Consider the following 19,168-nt stretch of genomic DNA (forward strand, 5'->3'; position numbering starts at 1 on the left):
AAAAATATTAAAGGATCAAAATCAAAACTATACTCTGGCATGGCGCTGAATGTGTTAAACATTACATACAAAATTGTTTGCAGGATTTCTGCTGGCTTAGTGCTGCTAATAAATTGTAATGTGGAATGAACACCTACTCTGCTTGTGGAGAAAGGTGTGGGAGGAAGAGGAAGATGGTTGTTTGTTTTAGCGGAGCTGTCCCACAGGGTTAGCTCTGTCTTGGCGAAGAGGCGATGTGTTGCTATACCAAGCTACTCTCCATTTACTGAAGTCAAGACACGCACCTACTGAGTCAAATAAGGTTAGGCAAATAAGGTTAGGCACATACATGCACACACGCTACACGCACATGCACACACACGACTGTGTGCACACTCACTTGAAAAAGCATACAAGGAAGATTAGACTCTTACCCTCATTCTTCATTACTTACTAACTCTCTCACAGACACACACACACTATATACATACACACACACACATACATGAGCGCGTGCACATACACACACATACATTAGAAGTTCAGTAGTAGCTGAAGAACCTGAGAACTGTTTGATTCTTATCTACTGAAGCCTGCATGGACTCTGGCACACTGTGCAGTGCACAGGACTAATTTGTATGCACATATTTAATATTTATTGATACTCCACTTAGTCTGTTTATACCAGGGTAAACTAAGGTCACTTTCGCACCTGAGCTCTTTGGTCCGCTTTAATCTAACCCTGGATAGTTTCCTCAGATAGTCCAGTTGGTTTGGGGTGGTGTGAAAGCTCATTCGATCACTGCAGACTAAACAAGAGAACTCTGGTCCACCTGAAAACATGGGTCTCAGTTCACTTGTAAGTGAACCCTGGTGCGCTTCATTTGATGTGTGAAAGCATACTGGACCAAAGGCAGGCATTTAATGAAGCTGATTTTTCATCATAACGTTATTATTTGTAATGTTGTGATACTCAAGAAATACCTCACATGCATGATTCAGGTGAGCGTAGCTTAGAAAGTGGCGCATAAATAAATACAGACAGTGAATTGTAAAACGTATAACACACATCGGAGAGAGAGATTCTTTTAAACAATATATTTGTTGGCAGAAGGCTCCTTTTGATCAACACTGCTATCTAACATTCAGGGATGTGTGTGACTATTTTCCCTATGTCTTGGTACACTTCAGCTGACACTATGCAAAGCGTGCTCACTCACTCACAAACACACTGCTCCGGTCACGCATCCACTCAGAACATAGAACATACAGGCTATTATTCCAAAAGTATCGATACTATTAAAATCGAGTATTGAACCGCTGGGTATCGCAATACTTTTCTAGTATCGGTGTATCGTGCAACAGAGTAGACTTAGCTATATATAATTGTACATGGAGTTGATTTAGGATATACTCTGTATATACCAGGGGGACCTTTACATGTTCTTATTATTATCAATAGAGTGTGTCTCACCTGTCTAGTAGATACTTTTTTTTTTATTCTTACCTTTTATTCTTATATTTTTATTCACATATATTGTCATGTATATTATTCTGTACCTCTTCCCTGTGCTGCTATGACCTCTGAATTTCCCCAAGGGGATTCATAAAGGAACTAACTTATCTTAGTAGCATGTTTTAAAAATAATATTTTTGTCATTCAGGGTTCCTTAGTTGAAGAACCTATGCTACAAAGTTGTATAGAGTATACTGTACTTTATTTGAATCATAACCTTATCCCAGTTCATTAGATCTAAGAAGGTTACAGCTAGGGGTGGGAAATATGACTATATTAAAAAAATATCGGGTACAGTTCATTAACACTTTCAGTGCCGGCCATTAACATGGTAAAGCATGGTTAAATGCCACCACCCACTTCAATGATAGCGTTGTGAATGCATAATCTCTATCTTAAATTATGGCTATGTGTCTAATCTGCCCGTCGTTTATCAATGACTTGTTTGCAGTCAACATTGTCGAAACGGATAGTTTTTTAATCGCTTCATTTCCGTTTTATAGTTTTATAATTTCGTTTTCAAGGAAAATATAAAGATTCCGTGATAAAAGGCATTTACTGGAATATTCTGGCATACACAAACACGTTGTAATTTTTTGGCCTATTTATGAATCGTTTTCAAATAAACGCTAGATTATCGATAGTATATGTGTACTTATGCACGCTATAGAGGTGATCTGAAAAATCGATTATCTCATTTCCTCATCAGCGATCACAGCCACACACACACGCATAGGGCAAACGCTGATATATAGGTGAAAATGGCTCTGATTATACTAAGACTGGTAAAATAAATTCCTTACCTCAGGTCAGATGTTATCCAAAAAGATTATTCCAATTCCTGATCGCCATATCGATCACGCTTATTGATTACAGTGTTGGGTACTGTAAATACATAATCCACGCGTTTTCCGGGCCGGCGATCACTTGGTCTCTTCAGTTGGCCTTGACGGAAAAGTAAAATGAGGAAACTGCCCCCCCCCCCCTCGTCAGTCTAAAGTAATGGGGTGCAGTTACACAGGGAGAGACGATAGGGGGCGGTATCTTCCCAATTGAGCTCAGAGACTCTGCAACACTAACCTGAGGCTCGATTGATGAAATATGAATTCAAATCGCCAATAAAAAAAATACGACAAACGAACGCTATATAGCGTTGGCGGGCACTCAAGGGTCGGCATGAACTAATGACAAAACGCGTGGCTGGCATCGAAAGTGTTAACGATACACTTTTTTAAAGGAACGTGGACATCTCATACCCTTCTCCCATCAGGTGAAAAACAGGCTTAATTTCTTTCAATATTAGGAGTTTGGTGCCAGAGTAGAGTCTGTGCCCTTAACGGTATGTTCAGCCCACGTCTACGTGTGTATTTTAGGAATTTGAATGAATGAAATTCATAACTGAAATCATGCCAGTCCTGTATCTTCTTAGCCAGCTTGCTACTGCATCTCCCATCTTTCTTTCATCGGGTGCAAGAAAACATCCACATGGATTATTTCAGAAGTACTTACGTATTAGTATTTCTTCCGACAGACAAAGTGAAGTGAAACAGTTGGTAGAAGGCGACGTGGCAGCGATTCACACTTGAGGTTAATTTGCTTTCAGTTCAATCACGTACAAATGGAAATTGAGATTCACTAGCTAATAGGGTAATAATTCATGAAATGCTTAGTTATGCCAGTATACGTCGATTCCATTGTAGACGTTGCCGTTTCTTGCCTGAACCCGCTATTGTTCCGGAATCAAATCCACATTATAGGTATTATGTTCCATCATAAATGCATGAAGGGGCGGGGGGTCTAATCAGCCCGATCGGTACAAAAGCCTTGCAGGATCAAGCTAACATTGACGTCAAATCGTCCTTACCTGCAACCGGGAGTATTCCAAAAACAATATTCCAATTTCTTGATCGCCATCTGGTACATCCAATGTCAATTTGCTCGACGGCATAATAATATGGATCGGGCATATTTGACGGGCTTTAATGTAACCGGCAGAACCGTTCGTCTTGCCCGACAAGGAAAAATGTAACCCGAAACCTTTGGCCATCCCACAGCTCAGGATACAATGTTAGAAAGGGTGCTCGATACCGCCGTCTAGCGTGATGCGGCCGGTATTGCACCTAGGCATTCTCATTCTCTCATTCTCAAAATTAGTCTTACCTCTATTGAACAGTCCTTTCACAGTCTCTACCTTCTTCTCAACTCCAAGAAGACTAAATGTATGCTCTTTGACAGAAAGCATGACACTGCTAGCACCCCTAAAATCACCTGTGCCGATGGCTCAGAGCTGGAGTTTGTTACCTCTTATAAATACCTTGGCCTCTGGCTAGACCCATCCCTTTCCCTCTCTACTCACATAAAACACCTGCAGGCCAAAGTCAAAGCTTGTCTGAGCTTCCTGTACTACAACAATGCAACGCTGGACGCAACGCCTTCCGATTTTCTGCTGCATCTGACTGGAACACATTACAAAACACCCTTAAACTCACTGCCCTCACATCGCTCACTACTTTTAAACAAAATCTGCAACAGATCTTAACCGACTGTTGCATCTGCTGACTGCCTCCCAATCGCACGCATAGCCCTCAGACTATTCTCTCCTCCCCCTAAGCCCCCTCACCTACCTTCCTCCCTCTCCCCCTTTCTTCTCTCTCGCTCCCTCTGGTTCTCACTCTCCCTCTCTCTCCCTCTGGTTCTCACTCTTCCTTTCTCTTTTTCCCTTTCTCTTTTTCCCCCTCTCCCTTTCATTCTCTCCCTTATTTATTGTTGTCCTTGTATATTATTGCTACTGTCTGTTTTGTATTTTATTTACTTGTATGCATGTACATAACGAAAGGTTATCCTATAACCTAGTTATATGAATACTGGCTGAGCGTCTCGCTCTAGCCATAATGAGATATCTCTTATCTCCAGCACCTACTGTGCTCATGAACAAACAATTGCACTCTCATGCACGTGACCAGGCCACGCCCCCGCGTCCTACTATATGACGCCGGACATGGTCACACTCCCCCTTCCTCAGAAAAAGTTTCCAACACTGAAAACCCAACCAAGGGACCTCAGGGCGCTAAGAGCGAGATGCTCAGCCAGTATTCATATAACTAGGTTATAGGATAACCTTTTGTTATATTATCATACTGGCCAATCGCGTCTCGCTCTAGCCATAATGAGATATGGGGCAGAGCAGACGCGTGGCCCGACAAGTGTACCCCCTGAGGGCCCGCAAGCCCTACTACCAGGGGGGGGGGGGGGGGGGAGTCCCGTCCACCCGCCCGTCCTAACGAAGAGGGGGAGGCAGTCAACTCCACCTAAGTGCGAAAAAGAGGGAACCAGAGACCCCTAAAAATGCACAGTACAGGCGGGACCACGTTTGACACATCACCCCGTGGCACACACCCACACACCCCTGTTAACCCACCGACAGGCGGCGACGCAGGGGAGGTCCCAGACCTCAGAACCGCCTGGGAGACAGAACCCCCAGTCATGTCCATGAGGTAAAACTTAACGAAGGGACCCGGGGAGGACCAGGAGGCCGCAGCACAGACGTCCTCCACCGAGGCCCCCCCTAACGAGGTGGGGGGGCCTGTCCAGCCAACGTGTAGCAAAGGGCAATGCCCTTGCACAACCAATGTGACAGGCGCTGCTTGGACAGTGCCTTACCAGCGCGAGGGCCACCGTACCAAACAAAAAGTTGATCGGCAGCCCTGAGATCCCGAGTCCGACTGAGGTAAACCCCCAAAGCACGGACAGGACACGACAGATGAAGGCTCGCCTCTAACCCACTAGTGTGAGGAGGCGGATGAAACGCCTGAATCACAATATCCCCGGAGCGAAAAGAGCTCCGGATATTCTTTGGCACGAAGACTGGATTAGGCCTCAGAGTCGCACCGCTATTGGCACGAATAGACAGGCCGCACCGAGAGAGCACACAGCTCACCCACGCGATTAGCGGAAGTGACGGCCAGCAGGAACGCAGTCTTGAAGACAGCTGCTCCAACGCGCCTCAGACAACTGGCCGAGGACCAGTTGGAGGTCCCAACTCGGAGACAGAGAACGTTCCACCGGCTTGAGACGCCGAGCGCCAAGCAGGAACGTCCCACGAGAGGGTGGCTGAACAACGTTCCGCCCCCACACTCGACCATATGCGACTCCCCAGCATAAGCCGTGGTAGAGGACGGAGCCCGCGCGTATCGGATAGCGTTAACCACAGAATAGTCAAGACGCATACCCACCAGATTCACACTGTCAGCAGCCAAGCCTAGAGGCTGCCCCAGAACAGGAGGCAGAACAGAGTTCCGCATGCCTGAGCGAGGGCCCGCAGTGACCACGGAACAGGCCACGGCGGGGCCACACAGAGCTGAATCAGGGCCGGGGACCACACAGCTGAGCCCCGGCCCGGCACGACCAGGACCAAGTCCCGTGCTCCCGACGTACCCACCCCAACAGCTGAGCTATCAGGTGTAAGGGGGGGAAAGCATACAGAATCCCGGATGGCCACGGAATCGGTCTCAGACCTGCCCGACTATGTCTGGACGTAATCCCCACTCGTCAGGGTGAGGACCGCCCCGCGACATCACACCTGCACCCACATTCACCCTGCCGGGGATGTGGAGAGCCCTCAGGCAGAGCAGATGGAGAACGCCCATAGACAGAGCCCGACCGCCGCCCGGTGCAGACAGGGGGAGCGCACACCACCTGCCTGGTATGAGACCTGGCGATCCACCCTGACCGGCCAAGGACCAGAACGCCGTCCAGGGCAGAATACACTTCGTAACCCCTGACGACGCAGAGGCCCCAGTGCGGTCTACACGCACTTGGTGAAGATGCAGGAAGCCAGAGAATAGCCGAACGGCAGCCTCTGGTACTCGTACGCTAAGCCCTGCAAAGGAAGCGTAGGTAAGCCCTAGGATGAAAGATCGGGATGCGAACATGCATCCTACAGGTCTATGGAGGAGAACCAGGCCCCCACCTGACAGCGTCTAACAGGTGGGAGACGGTCAAAATTCTGAACCTTCCATGGGACAGGTCCAGTATGGTGGACCTCTAGTCATAATTTTGTCTCAAATACTTGTTTTATTTTAAAACACAGTGTTTCTGATTAGATTTTGGTGTCTTGATTTTGTGTTTCATGAATAAAATAATCTTTATCAAACGGCACTTTTCCTTCATGCAACTCCATTAATCTCACTACAGTTTCCATCTATATTTTGGCTCCCACACAGCAGCACTATCTGATAGAAGAACACTAGGTTGAACCCCTTGAACCTAAAGTCCTTGAGACTATGAATGTGTGAGTCAGTGAGAAATTGGGTCAGTGCGGTGCTTTGCATCACTAGCTCAACAAATAAATAACCAACAAGCAAGTGTGTTCACTCGGTCTACCCTGGTAAATACAGGTTCAAAATGGCCAGATAAGTACAGAAGTGCACAGGGTTGGTATTCATCACTTTGGACTGCGTTCCACAAGGCCAAAGTAAAAGTCAATATAAAAGTTTCAGACAGATCTCACACTCTCGTTGTGCCTCCATTCCACACACAAACACACACATGCACACACATTCTGCACTCGCTCACACACAAACGCACCATAGGTCACTTTAAAGGACACTTTAAAGGAAGTGAAAAAAGGACACTTTAGAAAATAACTTGTTGTGATTATTGCATATTATAGTTAGTAATAGCAAGTATAGCATAGGGACATAGAAGTAAAACTGTATATTGTATAGTAGTGTACATAGGACCCAGTGCCTTAAGTCGTAGCTCAACATTGTATTGCAATTATCTCAGGATTTATTAACATGTCTATTTTATCATGTCTATTCTACTTATTTTATTTACTATTATTTACTATTGTATTCTTGCACAATCGAAGCGGCCATGGCCAACCGCATTTCACTGTATGCCCTGGTTTGTATGTGAAGAATAAACCTCTTGAATCATTCTCCAGGTGCGCGGTCAGCACTACGACCTGGTCCTGAACGGCTGTGAGGTTGGAGGAGGCTCCATCCGAATCCACAAGGCGTCGGAACAGCTCCATGTGCTGAAGAATGTCCTCAAGGTAAATGGGGAAACGGCAGTGACTTATCAGCGTTGAGATAAATGATTACCATGCCCAAGGACGGCTTGCTGTGTCTTTTAAGCCCTCTTTTTTAGAGTCGGGTAGAATTAATCCTGATCAGTTTCCACTAGGGATGTAGTGATGCACTCAGCTCAGGATTCAGTTTGATCGTGATACCGGGCTCAGGATTAGGTTCGGATTGTGATATTATTATTAAAACATTTTCTTTTTTGGAAACTAGCGAAAAAGCTGGATCACCACTGTATTACATAAACAAAATGAAGTCGGAAAACCAGTGAAAAGGCTGGATAACTACTAGGGATGTGAGAACAAATGTATAAAAGTAAGAGAGTGTAGTGTTCCAATTTTGTAAACATTGAAATAACGAGGTGACAGTAGCGTGCAGCAGCATAGATGGAGGATAATCGACGTTGCTGTTCCGCCTGTTACCCGCTAGGTGCTCCCCTATAATAAGGAATGGAAAAACCTGTACCTTGTGCACCGCAGATTGCACTGCATTTAAGGAATTGATGTCTGTCTAAACTGCCTCCTCAAACGTTATGCTACTAGGCTAGTGGCTACACCTACATTTATCCACCACTGAATGGATAGAAATTTGACAGAAGGTATTGGTTTATCTTAAAATGAGAACCTAATAAATCATGCCTTTTCCAGAAACGACAGCTTTAACATAATGTCGGTTCCACAAGTTCACCCTCTCCTAACTTTTCTGTCCATCAAAACGGACACAAAACTGGCAGAGACAGACACATCACATCAACCCCCATCTAACAACCAGATACTCATCAATGAAAATTTATTAAAAACAGACATAGACGGTCAGACACAATGGATCAATATAGCCGCATACTGATATACAGAACAGAGAGGGAACATCCATCTCCGCTCCGCACACTTGTGGTGCTGAAAGGACAGCGCAGAGTGTTGAAATGGTGCTGATAGCAGATCTATATCTGATATGGGGAAATGAATAAACCTATCTGGGGAAAATAACCTTACATTGACGTGCATGTTGTTGTGAATTCAGCCATATTACTATCTAGTGTGTTTTTTAAGCCGATAGGTCTACACCAGAATCTTCTACATCAGAACGCACACAAAAGAAAAGTGACTTGTCGGTAGATGCCTCCGACTGTGTCTGTTTCTGTGCTGTGGAGTGGGTGGAAATCGGGGGGAATGTGTATGTAGTTGTCTTTCCTCCAACATGGTCGTTTATAACCATTGGCAACCACTTTCAGAAGAAAATGCCTGTGTGCAGTGGTACCGTTGTTTTACACAGCGATTTGCAGTTGTTTCTTCCAACATGGAGGATAAATGAACATTCTAAATATTGTAATTTCTATTACCTCCCCTCCCCAACCCCCTGTGCTGCTATGAGCACTGCATTTCCCCAAGGGGATTAATAAAGGAACATCTTATCTTAGTAGCATGTTTTCGTGATACTGGGCTCTATTGGATTGTCAGATGTCATGCAAATAACGTGTCAGTGATGGGCTTCTCCTCTTTTAAAGGACCATGCCAGTATGGTGAATTTATCTCTTGGTCACGCTAACAATTTGGAAGCCTCTTGTGAAGGAAATCGATGCAGGCATTGGACCATGGAAAGCTGCCAGTATCTAAATGTAAACAAGGAAGTGCAGATAGAGAGAGAGAGAGAGAGAGAGAGATTCTTTTTCTAAGGAGCTTCCAATTTGTTAGCATGACCAGGAGATCAGTTTTGGAAGGTTTCTACTATATATTGTTTATCACCATAGCATTCACATTTATTTAAAAATAAAGGTAAACAAATCAGAAATATAATAAAGTAGGCTATGCTCAGGAAAAGGGGTAATGTAAAATACGTGTGCTGGTTAGTAACAGGCTAAAACTCATATTTAGACCGGTATGGTCCATTGTTTCTCATCAGTGTTGCCTGTGTTGTACCCTCCTTCCCAGGCATAGTAATTTGGTCCTCACTACCATCTGAGCTCCCCGTCCCTGTTGGATTACCAGGCTACAGCGTTTCTGTGCACCAGTGCCAGCACTTTAATCTTCCCCTTTGATTTGACTTTGCATTCTCCAATAGTTGTTTTCCATTAAGGTCTGAGGAAATGGGGGTGCAGTCACTATTAGTACTGCAATCATAGATCTGCTCTCGGTAAACAAACGATAAGGATCTTCAATCAAGCTAGGCACACACACACACACACACACACACACGCGCACACACACACACCAGTAGAGATCTTTAATCAGCTGGCTCACAGCATGAGGCTGTCTCTTTAGCTGTTAAGCCGCCCACGATTCAAGAGCCTCCTGAAAACGATTAAAGTAGTGTATAATGTATAATGTATCCTGTCTAGCGATAGAGCTACAGGAGTGAATTTAGAGAGTGAAATGGTTTGGATTTGACCCTTGTAATGGACATGTGATACAATTAGAGTATATTTTGTACTGGGTATGCAGTACATGAATATGTTAACAGTGTTTACTTCAGCTTCACTGTCTTCCAGCTTAATGTAAAATAAAGTACTAGTTATATGCTACTAGGTGTTTGTGTGTGTGTGTGTGTGTGTGTGTGTGTGTGTGTGTGTGTGTGTGTGTGTGTGTGTGTGTGTGTGTGTGTGTGTGTGTGTGTGTGTGTGTGTGTGTGTGTGTGTGTGTGTGTGTGTGTGTGTGTGTGTGTGTGTGTGTGTGTGTGTGTGTGTGTGTGTGTGTGTGTGTGTGTGTGTGTGTGTTTGGCCATGCATGCTTGTGTGCGTGCTTGTGTGTGTGCGTGCGTGCATGCTGCTCATGCATGTACATGTGTATCTTTGTGTGTACCAGGAGGATCCCTCTCTCCTGTCCCACCTGCTGGAAGCTCTGGACTCAGGAGCGCCCCCACATGGTGGCATTGCTCTGGGTAAGGTACCATGAGTGAACTAACGTTTGATGTAAATAGCATGTTATTCAATTATAAGTCATAATATTACTGATGATGTCAAATTAGTATGTCAAATGAAGAACCATATAAGTCCATTTAACATTTTAAGGAACAATGTTTTCAAACTTGTATTATCTAAAGATGGTAAGTTAGAGTGTTCACTCATAGTTAAAGACAGTAGTGGTTGAGTACTTTCTTGTGATGTATCACATTCACACTCAAACACAACAAAGTGATTTAGATTAACATCACAACTGCAAATACACGGGCTGTCCAAAAGATTTCCAAATGAACTTATACTGTATGGTTCTTCAGTGCAAGGGGTCAAAGTGAAAAATGGGTGAGGACTTGTTGGTTTAACCTGGGGAGTTGGCCTAGTGGTGGCATTGGCCGTGTCCACGCGGTGGCCATTTTGCTCTTATGGAAAGGAATCCCAACCTGAGCATGACATAAGAGCAAAATGGCCACCGTGTGAATATGGTCGATTGCTCATAGTAAGGGGGCAGTTTTATGAAAATGTTTGATCCTCACTACTGTAGTTGCTAGTAATAATAGTTAACTTTATTTGTATAGCACCTTTCATACAAGAAGCCCAACGTGCTTCACAGCAGTGATGTAGACACAACATGGACATAAAATTGGCATAATTATAGGTCGGCATAAAATGAGCAGATAATTTATATTAAACATTTTAATAGATTTCTGTTATTAAAAAAAAGAAATATATATATATATATATATATATGTATGTACAGTATATAAAAAAATATATTGTAATTGATTGATTATCATCGATTTCTGACATTCAAATCTATAAAAGACTATTGGACAGCAGGTTTCTGACCAAATAAAAACAATGCATGATGTGCAGACATATAATGAATATACAAATAGATAGACATAAGAGCAGTGCAAAAGGTGTAGACAGAATACAGGCAGTACAATTTTGTCTGCATTTCTTCTAGTAAAGAAGTGCAAATGTATCTACTAAAATCTTCAGAGACAGCTTTTTTGTGTAAAATTCAGAGATGTGATCCCAAGTGTCCTTGATGTTCTGCAGTAAATATGTCTTGTGTTCTGACACCGAATGACTCTGTTAATGAACTACTTCCAAGGCTTGGACCGGCTCGTCTCCATCGTCGTCGGAGCTCCCAGCATCCGCGACGTCATCGCCTTCCCCAAGTCCGTCCGGGGTCACGACCTCATGAGCCACGCCCCGGACCTCGTGTCGGAGGAGGCGCTTAAGCCTTACCACATCTCCATCAGCTGGCCCGCCGAGAGAGAAGGAGGAGGAGATGGAAAGTGAGGGAGGAGAGGAGGAGGAGGGGAGGAACTTAACACCAGAAGAGGACTTTAATCCATCTTTGTCAATTGGCCGACTGAGAGGAGAGGAGAGGAGGAGGAGGAGGACAGGGCAGGGCACTGAGGATCAAGAGGATGAGATGAGTGCTGTGTTACCCACTGACTAGACACTGGAGGAGGAACTGAAGCATCATATTTCTTCTAACTGACCGGAGGAGAGATTAAAGGGCGGCGGAGGGTTGGGCACCGAAAACCGGTTCTAATAGGAACCGGTTCCTAACTTCCGGTTCTGGAACCGGAAGTAACATATTTGAATTTCGATTCTAAATTTCGATTTTTTACTTTGTTAATTAATACCCTAGTTACAGTACAGCAACCAACTTAAACTGTATCAAGTCAACTGAAAATGTGAATAGTATGATTTTCTTTTTGAAAAAAAAAAAAAAAAAAAAATCTCCTTCGAAATAAGCTGTGACCTGTTTTGACCTGCACCTCAAAGAATCGGAATCGAGAATCATTTAGAACAGGAATCGATATGGAGAATCGGAATCGGAACCGGAATCGTTCAAATCCAAACGATGCCCAACCCTGCCTTTGAGATAACATGCACAGAGGAAGAGTTTCCCAACAGCTCGGGATGCGCTGACACTGTTCACCGCCGTCCTCTCCTGCCTGCTTTATGTTTTTCTAGCTCACAGGTAAGAAATCCTCTTAGTCCCCAGTTGTCCTGAATGCACTGTGAAGTAGAGGGGGGAGAAGAAAGAGGAGGAGAGAGGAAGATGATAAGATGGCCGGCGGACTGTCAGGAGGAAGGGCTGAAGCTGTGCCGACTCATGACAGGCTACATTCAGTTCAGTTACTTTTCCAGGATTTTATTATTATGATTTCACTCCCATTTCATTTGTACCGAGAATTTGATGGACACCCCTTTTTAAGATTTCTCTAAAATGAATCAAGTCAAAGACTCCCAACATAAAGCGATGCCACGCGCGTGGCCTCTCGGATTGGCTGGACGCTGGTGATTCCTCTGTTGCTGTGAGAGAAGAGGACGTCTCCTCCTCGCGGGCCACGCTGGTGCTATATCTACAGGCAGTGTGTTAACCCTTTGAGTCCACTATTTCAGTCTACTGCGCTTAGGCGTCTATTTCGGAAGCGGAACAGACGCCGGGCGTATGTTTGGTTCCCCTGACTTTGCGTCATTCGTTCTCTTGCTTCCCCTGCCTGTTTGCGTGCCTTCAAGGGCTGATAACCATGGTGTTAAATATTCTGTGAAGGTGAGACTTTTCACTGCAAAGTGACTGTGAATTGAGGAATGTATGGGGTGTCTGTAATAAATGCTATGATTTGAGAGCTGCTGCGCTCCCTCTCTCTTTATCACCAACCTCCATTTGCATGTGTCGTATGCCAGCTGTCATATATATGCAAATTCAGGTACATATTGATGACATTTCACATAACGCTGTCAGTAAGTGAAACTTAAAAGCAGAGTTAAAGGGAGGAAACACGAACACCTCAGAACAACATGTAATGTAGAAGAAGCCCTGGGCCAACAGAGAGGCGTCAGCTCAGACCAACAGAGAGGCTTCAGCTCAGACCAACAGAGAGGCGTCAGCTCAGAGGCCAACAGAGAGGTGTCAGCTCAGAGGCCAACAGAGAGGCTTCAGCTCAGACCAACAGAGAGGCTTCAGCTCAGACCAACAGAGAGGTGTCAGCTCAGAGGCCAACAGAGAGGTGTCAGCTCAGAGGCCAACAGAGAGGCGTCAGCTCAGAGGCCAACAGAGAGGCGTCAGCTCAGAGGCCAACAGAGAGGCGTCAGCTCAGAGGCCAACAGAGAGGCGTCAGCTCAGAGGCCAACAGAGAGGCGTCAGCTCAGAGGCCAACAGAGAGGCGTCAGCTCAGAGGCCAACAGAGAGGCGTCAGCTCAGAGGCCAACAGAGAGGCGTCAGCTCAGAGGCCAACAGAGAGGCTTCAGCTCAGAGGCCAACAGAGAGGCGTCAGCTCAGAGGCCAACAGAGAGGCGTCAGCTCAGAGGCCAACAGAGAGGCGTCAGCTCAGAGGCCAACAGAGAGGCTTCAGCTCAGACCAACGGAGAGGTGTCAGCTCAGAGGCCAACAGAGAGGCGTCAGCTCAGAGGCCAACAGAGAGGCGTCAGCTCAGAGGCCAACAGAGAGGCGTCAGCTCAGAGGCCAACAGAGAGGCGTCAGCTCAGAGGCCAACAGAGAGGTGTCAGCTCAGAGGCCAACAGAGAGGTGTTGGCTCAGAGGCCAACAGAGAGGCGTCGGCTCAGAGGCCAACAGAGAGGTGTCAGCTCAGAGGCCAACAGAGAGGTGTCAGCTCAGAGGCCAACAGAGAGGCGTCAGCTCAGAGGCCAACAGAGAGGTGTCAGCTCAGAGGCCAACAGAGAGGCGTCAGCTCAGAGGCCAACAGAGAGGTGTCAGCTCAGAGGCCAACAGAGAGGTGTCAGCTCAGACCAACAGAGAGGCGTCAGCTCAGACCAACAGAGAGGCTTCAGCTCAGAGGCCAACAGAGAGGCGTCAGCTCAGAGGCCAACAGAGAGGCGTTAGCTCAGAGGCCAACAGAGAGGCGTCAGCTCAGAGGCCAACAGAGAGGCGTCAGCTCAGAGGCCAACAGAGAGGTGTCAGCTCAGAGGCCAACAGAGAGGTGTCAGCTCAGAGGCCAACAGAGAGGCGTCGGCTCAGAGGCCAACAGAGAGGTGTCAGCTCAGAGGCCAACAGAGAGGCATCAGCTCAGAGGCCAACATAGAGGCGTCAGCTCAGAGGCCAACAGAGAGGCGTCAGCTCAGAGGCCAACAGAGAGGCGTCAGCTCAGAGGCCAACAGAGAGGCGTCAGCTCAGAGGCCAACAGAGAGGCGTCAGCTCAGAGGCCAACAGAGAGGCTTCAGCTCAGAGGCCAACAGAGAGGCGTCAGCTCAGAGGCCAACAGAGAGGCGTCAGCTCAGAGGCCAACAGAGAGGCGTCAGCTCAGAGGCCAACAGAGAGGCGTCAGCTCAGAGGCCAACAGAGAGGCTTCAGCTCAGACCAACAGAGAGGCGTCAGCTCAGAGGCCAACAGAGAGGCGTTAGCTCAGAGGCCAAAAGAGAGGCGTCAGCTCAGAGGCCAACAGAGAGGCGTCGGCTCAGAGGCCAACAGAGAGGTGTCAGCTCAGAGGCCAACAGAGAGGTGTCAGCTCAGAGGCCAACAGAGAGGCGTCAGCTCAGAGGCCAACAGAGAGGTGTCAGCTCAGAGGCCAACAGAGAGGCGTCAGCTCAGAGGCCAACAGAGAGGTGTCAGCTCAGAGGCCAACAGAGAGGTGTCAGCTCAGACCAACAGAGAGGCGTCAGCTCAGACCAACAGAGAGGCTTCAGCTCAGAGGCCAACAGAGAGGCGTCAGCTCAGAGGCCAACAGAGAGGCGTCAGCTCAGACCAACAGAGAGGCGTTAGCTCAGAGGCCAACAGAGAGGCGTCAGCTCAGAGGCCAACAGAGAGGCGTCAGCTCAGAGGCCAACAGAGAGGCGTCAGCTCAGAGGCCAACAGAGAGGTGTCAGCTCAGAGGCCAACAGAGAGGTGTCAGCTCAGAGGCCAACAGAGAGGCGTCGGCTCAGAGGCCAACAGAGAGGTGTCAGCTCAGAGGCCAACAGAGAGGCATCAGCTCAGAGGCCAACATAGAGGCGTCAGCTCAGAGGCCAACAGAGAGGCGTCAGCTCAGAGGCCAACAGAGAGGCGTCAGCTCAGACCAACAGAGAGGTGTCAGCTCAGAGGCCAACAGAGAGGTGTCAGCTCAGAGGCCAACAGAGAGGTGTCAGCTCAGAGGCCAACAGAGAGGCGTCAGCTCTGAAGCCAACAGAGAGGCATCAGCTCTGAAGCCAACAGAGAGGAAGAACCCGGGAACCTTATGATTACCAGACAACTGCTCTGCCTCCTTGAGCCACTGTCGCCCCATGGTAAACTTGAGTACCTAAACACATTCAGGAATCTGGCAACTCTTTCTCTCCAGACAAAAATTTTTTTTGGCACACTCTCCTGGCTGTTATGTTCATAATTGGAATATTTAGGCATGGTTTAGCTCCCTGTATTCCCTCCAAGACAAATCAAACTGTCCCAGTATTATAAGGCACTGTTTTATTATGTACCGAATACAGTACTCTGCACGGCACCACCACTTCAAATCCCTTCTCGTTTTGGAGTTGTTCTCAACCTATCTTCAGGAAGAAAGAAACAGGAAGGCAAAGCGCTCGCCCGGAGAAATAACAGCGGAACGCCTGAAAGCTCATGTAAATAAATAGTAGGCATTTTTGAGTGCGCTACCTTGGGATATTTCTTAATATTTAATACCAGCACAATTGCGGAGGACAGGAGTGGTGGAACGTCCCTTGTTGAACATACTCCATGCAAGCCCAGGAAGGGGGGCTTAGGATGTTACGCTTGCCTACAGATGGGTTGAGGTTAATGCCTTGATTTTTTGTGTGCATCTCTGCTACATGTGCTCGCAGACGGCTGATCATTAATCATATCTCGGCTGCAATGTATATCAAACCCAGAGTGTTTCTCCTCCTTCATTATTATTTGGCTTATTTCCTTATGTCTTTTGCTTTTCCTCTGATCCCTCTTTCCCCTCTTCCTCTGAAATTATTTCAACCGTTGTATTCCCAAATGAGTTCCAGCACTTGTTCTCCGCCAGGCTACTTGCAATTATGGGATTGAGAAATACACTCTCATCACACCCTCACAAAAGAAAATAATATTTGTTTTGTTTGATTATGGAGATGCAGGAGCCTCTACAGTTGGAAGGAAAGCGGGAATAAAGCTGCCAACCACTATCATCTGCTCTGGGATCGTTCATCCATTCTCTCTCTATGGACACAAGTACATTAGAAAAACGATTAGAAGTAGAAATACCATTAAAATGTGAAGGAAAATGTATTTCACAACATATTATATTTTTTACATATTAAGGGTGGCAACCAAAAAGGCTCTCGCAAGGAAATGGATGAGTCAGGTGGTGCAGACGGGAGGGATAATGGATGGACGTGATCTACGTGATGGTAAGGTTGACGTATGCACCGAGACTACAGAGGGAAAGGTTTGAGGAGAGGTGAGGGGAGTTGGTGTGACTTTGTGTACTTTGGATGCTGAGTTCCCCTTGTTGTTATTTTCATTTACTTTGTTTTATTTTTCATGTGTTTTTGTTTGTTATGCAAAAATGTTAAAGAAATAGACTGTTTGCACCTATTGTGAGTCACTCTTGATCATTCCTGTTGTTCCTAAAAGAGACCATAAGGGGGCAGTATTGCTCTATGCAGCTCTAGCCCCTCTTCCCCCCTCTTTGTGGTGTTTGCTGTGGCCCTTATCTAGGACGGGCTGACATTAAGGGAAGCAGTTTAAGGTTAAATACTTTTCTCAAGGGTGCTCTACACATGGTCCCCAACCATATGGTGAAACTCCTCACACAGGAAGCTTGCAACCTGCGGCGTGCAGATCACCCTTTTACGACGCCATAACCAGGACCGTGCACAAGCATTTTGGCGGGGCAGGGGGGCACAAGTGACTAAAGGGCACGCCCACACCTGAATTCTTTCATGGGCAGGGGTGGGGTGCCCTTTTTTACAAACATAGCTTGTAGAGTATAGTGGACCGAGCACTTACAGGCGGGCCTCCTGGCGGTCTGTGGGGGTACTGTGAAATGTAGCGCTCGCAGCCAGGTTCTGTGGCTAAAGCAGAAGCTCTGTGGGCTGCAGTGGAGTGCAGCATGTGAGCAACTGCATGCGAGATTAAACGTTTGCTCCATCCTGGGCATCACATGAGTGATAATCAAAGGGGTCTGGGAAGGCTAATTTCCCTGTACGTGTATCATGCGGGTTGTCCCCCCCCCCCCCCCCCCCCTGTGTGTGCAACACACTTGACAAATGGTGGTTGGTTCCGACTCTGAGCTGAAGGACAATACGACCCTGATAGTACGTTCAGATGTGCCGTGAAGAGAAATGCTGCCACGTTTTACTTGCCTCAGTTTCTCAGCTATAGGGAGGTGTAGTCTGACGTCACTTTAGTTTCCCGCACGGTCCACCCGTATAGGGATTTATCATTGGGAAATTGTATTATCGGCTATTGTAATAATTCTGCCTCATGAACATTGGCAAGCGTTCCATTTTTGCACAAAATGAGTTCCCTTCTATCACTAACATTGTTTAAGCATTGTTTAAGCATATACGTAATTATTTTACGATTAATTGCAAATAGTTTTATGTTGAGCTATAGATTGTGGATGAATACACACAGAAAGGTACACCATGCCAATATTCATGCTTTATTTGTTTTAAACTAGATGATTTAGAAATGTGTCCATTGGAAATACATTGCAATTGAAAAATTTTAAGCGAGGTGGACCGGCCGGAAACAACAATGACGTAACCACTACACGTCCCTATAGTAAAGCTGGCGTGAAGACATGCTTGTGCATTTGGTCTCAACAGCGGCATTGTTGACTTTAGTTTGAACCAAAATGGGACCATTTCTATTTCATCTTCAGTCAAGATGGGCCCACATTCACTCCATGACACCAGGCAAATGTCTTGTTCGAAGGTGAACATATTAACAGCGCCTAGAGACGAAGCTGCGTCTGTCTTGCTCTGTTTTGCATTTGTGTGCATTTGCAGTGCCTCTACATTTGACTTTGCATTGTTGTTGAATTCTACATGTCTGACAATATCAGAATTATATTCCATTAATTAATCCCATACAGCTCATCATATGGCCCCCCTAAGACATAATGGATTGCCTTTTTTCCCCCACTCTTCGAATCTCCAAGGTAGTTGGTAGACGTGCTTTTCTATTTAAAGCACCATCTGATTGGAATCATCTTCCCAAACCCACTTTACCCCTGCCCATTTTGACAACCTAGGATGGCTTAGAGTAGACGACATAGTACAGCAACTTGCAATGGGCCTGGTCTACAAGATACACTACACACTAAGATACCCATGTACATGTCGAAATACTTCCCAAAGGTCAGTGAATTCCATGACCACAACACCAGAGGGAGTTCCACAATTCATATTCAACCCAGATTCGTCTCGAACAAGGGACTAAACACATTTCACAATTATGCCACAATAATATGGAACGCCCTACCCACAGCTGTAAAATAATGTGAATCCCTACCCTCCTTCAAAACTGCTCAAAGAGCACCTATGGGTGGCTGCAATTAGAAACTGGCCCCGGTAATTGTCCAAACCCCCCCCAACCCACCGTATTTTTTTCTTACACAGTACTGTATATTTGTATGTTTTCTTTTATGTCATAAATGTCCTGATGAATTGAAAATGAAGGACCCTGATGTAAACAATACTAAAGTCTTTCTCTGGTCTGCATTCCCTTAGCACATTGACCGCCAGCAC

At 46.2% G+C, this 19,168-nt stretch overlaps 1 protein-coding gene across 1 annotated transcript in view; it reads left to right on the forward strand.

Annotated features, from left to right (window-relative positions):
* Nucleotides 1-13,119, forward strand: part of dars2 (aspartyl-tRNA synthetase 2, mitochondrial) — a 116,490-nt gene extending 103,371 nt beyond the window's left edge. Inside the window, exons 15-17 of the mRNA XM_084327421.1 lie at nucleotides 7,443-7,553; nucleotides 10,380-10,455; nucleotides 11,592-13,119. Of these exons, the coding sequence (XP_084183547.1) occupies nucleotides 7,443-7,553; nucleotides 10,380-10,455; nucleotides 11,592-11,782 (378 nt within the window). The 3' untranslated portion in view covers nucleotides 11,783-13,119. The remainder of the gene's footprint in view (nucleotides 1-7,442; nucleotides 7,554-10,379; nucleotides 10,456-11,591) is intronic.
* Nucleotides 13,120-19,168: the final 6,049 nt, after the last annotated feature.

The sequence above is a fragment of the Notolepis coatsorum genome (assembly GCF_963971535.1).
Source record: "Notolepis coatsorum genome assembly, chromosome: 13".
Taxonomy (NCBI): domain Eukaryota; kingdom Metazoa; phylum Chordata; class Actinopteri; order Aulopiformes; family Paralepididae; genus Notolepis; species Notolepis coatsorum.